This window comes from Penaeus japonicus, unplaced genomic scaffold (genome assembly GCF_977035675.1).
Source record: "Penaeus japonicus unplaced genomic scaffold, GWHDUDI00000001_assembly GWHDUDI00000013, whole genome shotgun sequence".
NCBI classification, from domain to species: domain Eukaryota; kingdom Metazoa; phylum Arthropoda; class Malacostraca; order Decapoda; family Penaeidae; genus Penaeus; species Penaeus japonicus.
The window spans coordinates 9,955,047-9,967,546 of record NW_028234415.1 but is presented as its reverse complement, the minus strand read 5'-3'; the positions used below and the strand labels follow the sequence as shown (position 1 = coordinate 9,967,546).

General features: G+C 37.1%; 1 protein-coding gene and 1 long non-coding RNA gene across 2 annotated transcripts in view; one reads left to right on the top strand and one right to left on the bottom strand.

Annotated features, from left to right (window-relative positions):
* The window catches only part of LOC122250594 (uncharacterized), a 97,844-nt gene extending 91,662 nt beyond the window's left edge, over nucleotides 1–6,182 (top strand). The window contains exons 2-3 of the long non-coding RNA XR_015191518.1: nucleotides 5,010–5,070; nucleotides 6,020–6,182. This is a non-coding gene — a long non-coding RNA (uncharacterized LOC122250594). The remainder of the gene's footprint in view (nucleotides 1–5,009; nucleotides 5,071–6,019) is intronic.
* The window catches only part of LOC122250595 (thioredoxin-related transmembrane protein 1), a 16,033-nt gene extending 7,194 nt beyond the window's left edge, over nucleotides 1–8,839 (bottom strand). Inside the window, exons 1-3 of the mRNA XM_043012103.2 lie at nucleotides 8,596–8,839; nucleotides 4,007–4,168; nucleotides 3,364–3,520 (exon numbers count right to left, since the gene is read on the bottom strand). Coding sequence (XP_042868037.2) covers nucleotides 3,364–3,520; nucleotides 4,007–4,168; nucleotides 8,596–8,744 — 468 coding nt within the window. The 5' untranslated portion in view covers nucleotides 8,745–8,839. The remainder of the gene's footprint in view (nucleotides 1–3,363; nucleotides 3,521–4,006; nucleotides 4,169–8,595) is intronic.
* Nucleotides 8,840–12,500: the final 3,661 nt, after the last annotated feature.

Here is a 12,500-nt window from a genome sequence, read left to right as displayed (position 1 = left end):
AAAAACTTGGAACATGAAAAATGTGGCATAGTAATCTTTGCTTTTCCAAGAACAAGCCTGATATGTACATAACAATGTATAATCTTGTTATATTAAGATACTGACAGTAGATATAAGGAATGTAAAATGCATACAAACAGAATTCCAAGGTACAATCTAGGAATATAAAGAAAACAAAGGTCTTGGTCTGATTATTTTCTTGGTAACATTTTCCACACTTACGTAAATAGTCTCATTCTCTCACTTACTCACTCACTCACTCTCATGTATAAGTGTAAGTGCTTGATTAGGTATATGCTCACAAGCGCACGTGTGTATTCTCTCACACTCTTAGACTCTCACTCTCTCTCTCATGCATTCACTCACTCACTCACTCACTCTGTGTCTGTGTCTCTGTGTGTGTGTGTGTGTGTGTGTGTGTGTGTGTGTGTGTGTGTGTGTGTGTGTGTGTGTGTGTGTGTGTGTGTGTGTGTGTGATAAATACATTTCTAAAAAAGAATAACAAGACAGGGAGGGGGAGTGTCAAGGGAAAATATCTGTAAACTGAACCACCTGAAAGGGAAATATACAAATTGATTTGCTTATAATACTGGTGATAGAGGTTACAAGTTACTGTATTGTGTCAAAGCATGCAATTACAGTGGAAGTAAAACAAAGCAGTGAAATGCACATGAAGAATTATTTCTGTGCCTTTGTGAGGTGGTGATTCACTATGCAATAAAAATATCATATCTATATATAATTTTTTCTTCATTTCTCACCTGGATCAAAGGATTTTCATAAAGATAGGATGGAAAAAAATAAACCAAAAATAAGCAGTAAAAATTGAGGGGCTAAATGGTGAGAGAGAGAGAATGCAAAACAAAACAAAAATCTATGTAACAACATAGGAATATAAATGTTGTGATATTTGTATAAAATATTTGTCTGTTGTCTAGTGACCTTGCATAATCATCTGTTTGTTTTGGTAATATCGATAATTGCCTCTGGATTTCTTTCCTATACTGACGTATAGACTCCTTCCCAGTGATCCTAGATTATCACAACAGGTAGAAAAACTAAAAGCAGCATTACTGGCAAGCAAAAACTATCTTCTTGGCTTGGAGAAGAAAGAACAGAGAAGAGTTGATGAAGACGAACTGCAACCCAGGACATCGATGGTAAAACATCGCTACAACCACAAAATTCAATTTCTCAAAATGTGATTTTCAAACATCAAAAAGAACATTACTCTTTCGCATTATTTACTCAACTAATTTTTCTACAGTATATTGATGATGCAGTGAACTAATGATAGCTTTTCCAAAAGAAAGTTTTGTTTCAAATTGACTTTCTTTATAAATATATATATTTCTCATATTGTTTCTTTTTCCTCCCATGAAAATAATATTGCTTTTACTTTATGAAGAAAAAAGTGGAAATAATTCCCTATTCTTCCTGAGTTGTATGCTTATTGAATGAAAGAAATCTATTAAAAACTAAGGGCATAGCAAAAAGAAAATAACTAATTTAACACAGAATCACTTGGATTTCCCAACCCCCTATGTGGAAGTACTGCTCCATTTCCTATGAATTTGACTTATGCTCTAAATCTCACCTATTTACTTATTTAACTTTATCTGAGGATGTTAACCTAGATCATTTTTTCACAATATTAAGTATTTTTCACAAGGATGAAGAAGAAAAATAAACAAACTAGATACTCATTTTTCAATATTGCAAGTTTTACCTCAGTATGTGACATTAAATGGTTAGTAGGACTTGTTTACTTCCTCAAAGAAAGAAGTTATGCAAATATTGTAATATCAAAATTGTACACTTAACATTTACCCCTCAACTAAAAGATGTTAAAAAATAATGTGAGTAAAATACTAAATCTATAATAATAATAATAATAATAATAATAATAATAAACATTTTTTTGTGTGCTTTAACCCATTCACGACAGGACATATTTTTGCCGACTTTTGGAACTCGGCGAGAAAATGCACGTCTCAGGATGTCACCTGGGTCCGGGGATATTTTCTGACCACGTGAAAGGACGCCAACTGGCGCGAATGGGTTAATCATATTCATGGAAGTGAGGGAGAGGCAACATCTAAAACATAATTATGTTTACAGGTGAGACAGCTACTGCAGGTGTTCCATATTCCAAGGCCTATTGTGCCAAACATTTATCAACATTTATTGCCATGCCTCTCACTCACCCAACTGGTCACCTGCCTAACTTTCACCTTCATAAGGAGGAGGAAAATAGGGGCAATGGAACAATTAGTAATTCATATGTGTGTATGTATCTGTGTGTTTGTGTGTGTATGTATCTGTGTGTTTGTGTGTGTATGTATCTGTGTGTTTGTGTGTGTGTGTGTGTGTGTGTGTGTGTGTGTGTGTGTGTGTGTGTGTGTGTGTGTGTGTGTGTGTGTGTGTGTGTGTGTGTGTGTGTGTGTGTGTGTGTGTGTGTGTGTGTGTGTGTGTGTGTGTGTGTGTGTGTGTGTGTGTGTGTGTGTGTGTGTGTGTGTGTGTGCGCGCGCGCGCTATTTACATTCTTGTAATATAATGTTTGGACTGTTAAGATTGTGTTGGTTTAACATTTAATCATATACAAGAATGCTAACAATTTGAGACTTACGAGCCAGAATTACTTAGAGGCTAGAATTTCTAAAGCCTGTAGTTCATATGCACTAGAACAAAGCAACCAGCAACTGACAAATACTAAGATTTAACATCTAAAAGTTTACACCAAGGGGACCAAGGAGAAGAATGCTATACATTAGTCCACCTTCCTTATATATTTAGGAAGAAAGATATATCAACTTTTTTACAATGATTGTGAAAAATAAATTCAATCTCATACTAATGATCAAAACAGCAAGATCTGAATACCTATAAGATCACTATATATCTAGTGAAGTGTTGTGTTCCAGTAAATTAAAAAAATAAAAATAAAAAATGTTTTTTTCTGGGCTATGTCAAAGGGTACCAACATGAGACTACTATTCTTACTGCAAAGTTACTTATGGCATTATCTTGATCTTTTAATCATTTATAAGTTTTTCTTACATTCACTTTACTCGCACATTATGAATAACTTACCTATGCTCTTTTTAATCTTTTATTCATTCAATGAAACATACAGCTATACATCTGTATGTATTGCATTTTATACATCTTCAAATGTCTGATTTCCTCATTTCTCCAATCTCTTCCCTTGAACTATCTACAGCAAAACCAAAACTTCTTACATAATCTGCAACTAATAATTCCCCAATAGATGATCCAAACTGACGTCCTCTTCCTGCCATAGAGCAACCTAGCCAATATTGTTAATGTCAAGAGCACTGGGTCTCCTCTCTCACATCCTACCTTGAAGAACTGTGAAACGACTGACATCTGGAAGGAAGCTGGTGACTTCCATGCAGGGACCTCCTCCACCTCCTGCCATCGCCGCTCCTCCACAAAGCTCATGAACTCATCCTTGTCTCGAGATCCTCGGTACTGTCGGAACTTTCCGTCCTTTACGCTGAAGGAAGTTTTAAGGATTGGAAATCATCTCCCGTAATGAAATGACTACTGGTTGAAAGAAGATTCTACTTGAGGCAGAGAGGATGGAAGGAAAGAGGGGACAAGGAAAAGAAAGAAGTGGATAAAATGGGAGAAGGGGAGAATGAGAGAGGTGAGAAGGAAGACGGAAGGAGTGTGAGGAGAAAGGATGAGGGGGGAGGGGGGAGTAGGTAAAAAGAGACAGTGAATGAGAGGGAGGGAAGAAGAGAGAGAATAAAAAAGATACGACTAGTTAAAAAAATTAGAAATAGGGGATTTGAAATCTGCCTTTCATCTTTCTGGATAAAAATTGTAATATAAGAAGGTAAGAAGGTTTTGTACAAAAAATTGCAAATTGAACTTGAAAATAAATAAACAAATAAATAAAATGAACATATAATTTAATGCTAAGTCAACAGTGCAAGTTAAAAATCCATGCATTGCAATTAGGAAACACAAGACTCACTGATAAATTGTAGGCAGAGCAGTGACCATGAAGCGACCCGAGAGTCCTGGGGAGTTTGTTACGTCCACCTGTCCCACCGAGATGCCTAGGTCATCGCTCCAGGTTGCAAAGTCTTGCCAAATAGGCTTCAAGGCCTTGCAAGCAGGGCACCAAGGGGCAAAGCTGTGGAGGAACAAGTCAAATAAGTTAAGCTTCCAGTGAATGTCATTTCTGCCTTACTTTTCCTGTTTCAGGAAGATGAATATAAAATATATGCATACATACATACATACATACAGATATATATCATATATATATATTTTTTCTTTTTATTCTTCTTTTTTAATTCTGATCCATATCATATGCAGATATTGCAAAATTAACCCTTTCCCGACGAGGCACACACTACACGAAAACCCCTACACCGGGCCATTGCAATATTGCATTGGAAACGTCACACTGGCATGACACCCCGGCATCGGGAATTTAGCTGTGTCACATGAGTGTGACGCACCGTGGTTATAGGGTTAATTGAAAGTATTTTGTAATATCTGAAGCAATACCTTTCTTAGGTCCTTTATGGCCCACATATATTGTCCACTCAAAATAATGCTTAACTTACATTATCTTATTATTCTTATATCAAAGGTCAACCTTAGCAAGCTGCAGCACCGTGCTGTTCATGTTTACCAATCAATGCATTGTGGTTGATGCTGCTTTATATTATATATTACAGATATCTGACCTTCAAATACACTTTGTAAAAGACCAGAATGCAGCAGATATAGTCTTGACATAACAAATTGTAAACACAAGACATTAAACAATTCATGCTGGACAATGTACTATCACGTTATGATCTCTCCCTCTAAATACACGTTTTACATGGTTATATATGTATATACTCATTGCACTTGCATTTGTATAGACATATTGGTCTTGACTTGTCAAAAAAAAAAAATAATAATAAATAAATAAATAAATACAATAATGATATATAAAAACACTTCTCTGCATCCCACAGAATCGTGCAGGTGAAAAGTGCTCCAAGAGACAAAGTGCGGCATCCCGCCAGGAGAGATCTGGTACGTGGAGGTTGCATGCGCTTGTTATCTTCACGACAGGCGCGGCATTGGGCAAATAATCACCCCATTGTGAATGGGTTAATTGTTACAAAGCTTGTGCCACAGGATTAAGTCATAAAAAAGTCTAGTAAACTTGAACCAGGTATGTGGCTATGTACATATATATGTATATATGTATGTATGTATGTATGTATGTATGTATGCATATATATATTATATATATATCATATATACATTTTATATATACATTATATATATATATTATATATATATTATATATATATATACATTTTATATATACATTATATATATATATATATTTATATATATTATATATATATATTATACATATATTATATATATATATATATATATATATATATTATATATATATATATATATATATATATATATATATATATATATATATATATATATATATATATTATATAATATATATATTATATATATATATATATATATATATATATATATATATATATATATATATATATATATATATATATATATATATATATATATAATATATATATATATATATATATATATATATATATATATATATATATATTATATATATATATATATATATATATATATATATATATATATATATTATATATATATATATATATTATATATATAATAATATATATATATATATATATATATATATATTATAATATTATATATATATATATATATATATATATATATATAGAGAGAGAGAGAGAGAGAGAGAGAGAGAGAGAGAGAGAGAGAGAGAGAGAGAGAGAGAGAGAGAGAGAGAGAGAGAGAGAGAGAGAGAGAGAGAGAATGAATATTGGTAATCTCATCAATATCCCAGCAAGGTCTAGCTCTGTCGTGCTAGCCACTGTTTAATTTAATTCTATCTATCTTCATATTTATACATGTTTATGGTTTCCAGCTTTGGTGTTCTTGCTTAAGTGCCATGTGCAGAAAGGAATCCAAGGTAATACACACTGACGAGAGTTCCATGGTTCAGCGAGATAAAAACCTGCCACTACTATCGTGTGTCTATGCTTTGACTGAGAAATCTATCTGGAAGACCATCATGCAGTGCTACTCTGAATACCTAATTCATATGATTTTTTGTAAAAATGCAAATATCAATAAGTAATCAATATAGGGCAGTTTCTTTTCTTTAAGAAAAAATCTGTATACAACACACTCTTCCATATGGATAAAAAATGTCATAGCTTTCACAAATAACAGTAAATTGAATCAATAGCTTGATAAAATTAAAAAGTTTTGTTTTGAAGCAGACCATCTGGGAGGTTCAAATTTCCTACAGACAACAATAATCAAAATACACCAACAGACCAAGCATAAGTAAGGATTGTCTTTTCACTAATTGAATGTTGGTATTTCGTGACATATGACATAATTCACAGTGTGGCAGTACTTGCATGAATACATCAGAAAGAAGTATTTAGATGGTATTATTGGTCGCAATATGGTACACATGATTTATCTTCAAATTATAAATCAGTCCAAGCTCGATCTTACCAGAATATATGAAGTGGACATTTCTCGGGTTTTTGTTACTGAAACAACAGCTTTTTTTGTGCACATGGTGTGCTATGGGCTAGATTTAATCAATAGCACACATTTTACATTGCTGTATTTGAAAATATTCTACATTAGGAAGAAATAAAGCCATATTGTACTATTTACTGTTTGTACCACACGCCCTCACTCAAGGATTTCAAAATGGTCATCCAAGCATCTTGGATAGGGGAGAGAGGGATGCTATTAACCCACACAGGACGGGTGGTACAGCATGTGTACCGCGCATTCAAAAGCCCAGTTGCCGGGCGGCACAGTATTGTGCCAGCCATTCAATTGATTTAGGCCTAATAATTCAAACGCCCCGGCATTTGGACATTCAAGGCTAGAATTCCCCCGTCGGGGATGGGTTAAGGAAACAAATGACTTGAAATGGAAAAAAAAAAAATCTATTCATTACCATCACATCAAAATATCTGAGAAAATATGTATCTTGTCTGTCACACACTAAAACTTGCAAATTTTGAAACATGATAGAGGTTTTATGTTTAATTTCTGTAGAATACTTTTATATTTACTACTGTGATTTAGTGTTCTTTATGGCTATTTCCTTGATTTCTCACTACCTTTAACCATTAAAGACGGGATGTATATTTGGCCTATACCAGTTCCACCTGCAACTTTCTGCCAAGAGATCTCAGAGCCACGTCAAAATTCTCAAGTGCGATTTTCACCCACACTATTCTAAGACAATTTTTCTTTTTTTCTTTTTTAGATAAAATCAACAAAAATGTGTATATAGAAATTCAACTACGTGATGTATATGCAAACGCAGGTATGTACAATGCGTGCGTATGGCAAAACTTCATGACTTCATAGGATGTCTACCGTCACGTTGGAAATATTTAGGTAACACGACGTCATATCATCCATTGTGAAGTGGTCATGCAGTCTTATCTCAAAAAATTACCCCTTTTTTGGGGGGGGCTGCTCACGATGAAAATCATAATAGCAATAACAAAAGAAAACGACCTTTGTGCTTCATCCCCCAGGAAAGTAAAAAAAAACAAACATTCAATACACGTTTCACAAAACGGAGTTTGAGAGGGGTCCTCGTTGGATAGGAAATTACCAGGAAGGTCTAAAAGCTCTACCGTAGTGGAGCTTTATTAGTCAGTGTGAACAGCGCAGACGCTACGTTAATGCTGGACTTTACTGCATGAACTTTTGACAGTTGTGGATGAACCTTTTTTCTATCTAATGATTAATTGTGTCATATTTATGCACTCTTTGTGGCCTTTCCCTATATTTCCTCTCCGCTCGCACAGCACTATTCCGAATGATTATAAAACTGATACATGAATCACCACTATCAGTGAAATATGGAGAGTAACACATCACAGGTCAGTATTAAACCATCTGTTCTCCATTTCATATTCAAGGTATTAGTTTTCAAATGAATAAGACATTACATCCACCTAAGCAAGCATCATTATCAGGCCAATCAATACAAAACAAAAATATCTTTCTTGTTTAAAAGACATGACATATAAAACAGCACAACACACCTCTTGCTGTATCAATATATACAAACAGCTGTTTCCTCTACATCTCCTTTCCCTATTTAAAAAAAAGCCTCCAAACACACATCAAATAAAGGCTACCACGACCTCAGTCCACAAATGCCAATAAAAGGTCAAAATCCCCACATATCTCCCCCACACACAGACACATTGAAAATCCCAAACCACATATACTACAGACCACGCCCTCGGGAACCGCCCACGCCCATGCTTGTGCAAACCATACTAAATCCACGGGAAGAATAATCACAATAGAAGGAGAAAAACCCAGTAAAACAGACCCCGGACGCAGATAATGAAGACAGCCCCAGTCAAGAGAGAGAGACACAGAGAGGCGCAGACAAGACCCCCTCAAACCGGACAAGAAAATCGCTCAAAAAACAATACTCACAACTCCACCATCCATTCCCCATCGAGCATCTGATGCCAATTGTCTTCATCGAGCTCCACCACACCGGACTTGGCCGTGGAACGCGAAACGACGTGTAAGAGAACGAAAGAAGCGAGGACTAGCGTGCATCTCCGCCTGTCAGTCGCCATGTTGGAGAGGATCGGCTGGCCCGAAGCACCACGTTCGCCGAGGGAACCGACCGAGGGAGGACCGAGGACCGAGGAGGCAGCGGCGCGGGACGCTCGAAGTACGCGAACGAGCGAGCGAGAGAGGGGAGGGAGGGGAGGGGAGGGAAGGGAGGAGGGAAGGGAAGGGGAGGGAAGGGAGGAGGGGAGGGGGAAGGGAGAGAGGAGGGGGAGGAAGGGGAGGGGAGGGGAGGAGAGGGGAGGGGAGGAGGGGAGGTTGAGGAAGGGAGGGGTGGGGAGGGGAGGGGAGGGGAGGGAGGGGTGAGGAGGGAAGGGAGGGGAGGAAGGGAGGGTGAGAAGGGTGAGGAGGGGAGGGGAAGGGGAGGAAAGGAGAAGGGGAGGGGAGGGAAGGGGAGGGTGAGGGAGGGGCGGCAGGAAGTGTAAAGGGGGGGAGCTAGAGGAAGAGGAGGAGGGAGGGGGGAAGAAGGTGAGGAGGGAGGGAGGGGGAAGAGGAGGAGGGGGAAGGTGAGGAGAAAGAGGAGGAGGGAGGGGGAAGGTGAGGAGAAAGAGGAGGAGGGAGGGGGAAGGTGAGGAGAAAGAGGAGGAGGAGGGGGAAGGTGAGGAGAAAGAAGAGAGGTGGAGGAAGAAGGGGATAAAGGGAGAGGAAAAAGAAGTAAGGCAGAAGAAAATGTTGAGGTAGAAATAGAGAGAGAAGAATAAGAAGAGAAAGATGTGAAGGGAGAGGAGGAAAGAAAAGAAAGAGAAGAGAAGAGAAGTAAGAGGGAAGAGAAGGAAAAAATGAAAAAGACAAGAAAGGACAGATAGATAGAGAAGAAAGATAGTTTGAAATAATAAAAGACAAGAAAAAGATGAGACAAACGAGGGAACGAGTGAAAGGAACAGATAAAGTAGTCGAAAGAGCGAGAGAGGAGGAGGTAAGAAAGACGCAAGCTAGCTTAGCAAACTCTCGCGTCCGGGTAATAATCTTCACACCAACTGACAAACGCTGAAGATGTCAGAACGATGACTCACGCCCCATATCAAGAGTAATATCCCTACAAGTGTGCAATTTGACAAATGACAAAAAGTCCGCGCGTAGTTAGTTAGTCGCTCGAACTGAACCCAATGACTGAACCAAATAAGTGAAAGCTGGACTCGAAAATGCGTGGGAGAAAGATCCTGTCTCAAGTCATCCGTCTGGTTTGCATCGGATTGATACGTGTTTACAAAGACCTTGTTTATGAATAGGACACCTGTCATTTCAGTCTCACGGAACTGACCGGTTTTGTGATTACGCAACACGAAATTCTCGTAAAAAACAATGAATCGGTTACAATTGTAATCCGATACTGCTTCATAGATAAGCTAAATCTATACAAAAGGAGAGACGTAGATTTCCCTTTATTAACAATAGAACAACTTATACCACGTTGTGACAAGCCTAGAGCAAACTAAGACCGGTTTTGAAAACGCGTTGCGCGGAACAACTGCACGTGGCTTGTGCATGTCTGAATGGGGAACGTGTGTGTGTTTGGTGGGAGTTGGTAAAAAAAAAAAGTGTTGTAAGGGCCGTAACCACTGTTGTTTTCTGAAAGTGATTATGATAACATGATGGTGTTACGAGTGCCTGGTTATCATTGTCGTTGTTACTATTGTATTTGTCAATGTTATCGCCATCACTAGTTTGTTGTTATAAGTGTTATCATTCTTATCATTATTATTTTAATCATTATGATTATAATTATTATCATCACTCTTGTTATTATCATTATTGTCATTCATAATTACTAGTATAATCATCACCATCATTACCATTATCAATGTTATTATCATCAATATTTCTTTTGTCTTTACATTGCAATTATCGTGCTTATCTTTGTCTTATCCTTTTCATCATCACCATTTTCATCATGACCATCAACCATAGTGGTGGTAGTTGTGGTTGCTGTAGTAATAGTAATATCATTATTGTTGTTGCTATTTTGTCATGCTCGGTTTTATTATCGTTATTATTATTATTATTATTACTTTATTATGATTATCATTATATTTTATTGTTATTATTGTTATCATCATTGTTATTCATACTGTTATTGTTATTATCAATACTGTTATGATTATCATCTTCTCCAGTTTTATTATCATCATAATTATTATTATCATCATCATTATCATTATCAGCATAATATCATCATTATTATCAATAATCTATTATTATTATCATTGTCATAATAATCAGTGTGATTATTATCATTATCATTGTGATTATGATGATTATTATTATCATTATAGATATAATTATCATCGCTATTGTTATTATTATTATCATTATTACTATCGTTATTATTGTTGCTATCATCCTTATCATTATCATTGCAATCATTATTATCAACTTTAAGGTTATCATTAACATTATTATTATGATCATTATCATCATTATTATTATTATCATTATCATCCTTATTATCATCATCAGAATTATAATTATCATTAATATCATTATCATTACTCTCCTTACCATTACCATCACTGTTATTGTCAAACGTTGTCAAAAAAAAAAAAAGTACCGAAATAATCCAACTCTGTGAGCCGGACCTTCCCTGCACCAGCCTCGACTGCCGTGACACTTGGCAGAGAGAGCTTAATAAGCGGGAGAGGCAAGGGAAGGGGGCAGGGAGTAGCATGCATGACCTAGACAGACGGAGATAGACTGTGACTCATGACCAGTGCCTAGTGTGGGGGCCAAGGCAAAGGTTTCGCGATCTAAATCCTTTCTCTGTGATGGGAAAAGAGTAACGGTGAGCTTGGGGGTTTTGGGTTATTGTTATTCTCTCTCGTCTTTTCTGTTTCGGAAATTAGTTTCGTCTTGATGTGTCGTCGCGTTGCAGTTCGAAATGCCGAAAGGGAAATGGTTGAAATCAGCTGACGTCGAGATGACGTCACGTGACTGACTGTTGGAGGAACATATATGCGTCGAACAGGATGGAAAGGAGGGACGTGAGGAGGAGGAGGAGGAGGGGTTGCCGGCGGTGGAGGAACGGAAATATGATAGTGAAAGTCCGTAAGAAATCTTCCAAATGGGAAAATGAAGAGGAACAGTTTAAAGAAACAAACAAAATAGAGACACAAGGTAATCGCATGAAAGAAAAACACACACAGAGGAAATAATAGTAACGTAGATATCAGCCAGAAGAAGTGGTTGAATGTGATGCATAATAAATCACAGCCGGGGCGAAAGAGGAGCGCAGTCAGAACTATATGCTAGCACCGACGCCTCACCCAACTACGCACGCACTTCTGCCGGAAGCTCCCTCACACCGGATGCAGCGATGCGTGAAGACTCCAGGGGGGTGGAGGTTGGGGTGGGGGAGGGGGGGAAAGCGGAAGAGAGGGAGGGGGCATTGTGAACTGACGTTTAGGTCGATGTCGGGGTCCTTTTCAATGGAAATGAGAGAGAGAGATAGAGAGAGAGAGAGGGAAATATATATATATATATATATATATATATATATATATATATATATATATATATATATATATATATATATATATAGAGAGAGAGAGAGAGAGAGAGAGAGAGGGTGAAAGAGAGAGAGAGAGAGAGAGAGAGTGAAAGAGAGAGAGAGAGAGGGAGAGAGAGAAAGAGAGAGAGTAATGCACCTCTTATTTCTATGAAGATACCAGTGGATATGTTTTGACACTGAATATCACTTGCATCATACACATGCAAAAACGTATTCCAGCAAGTTCCTGTAGAGACATAAGTAACCAGACAACATG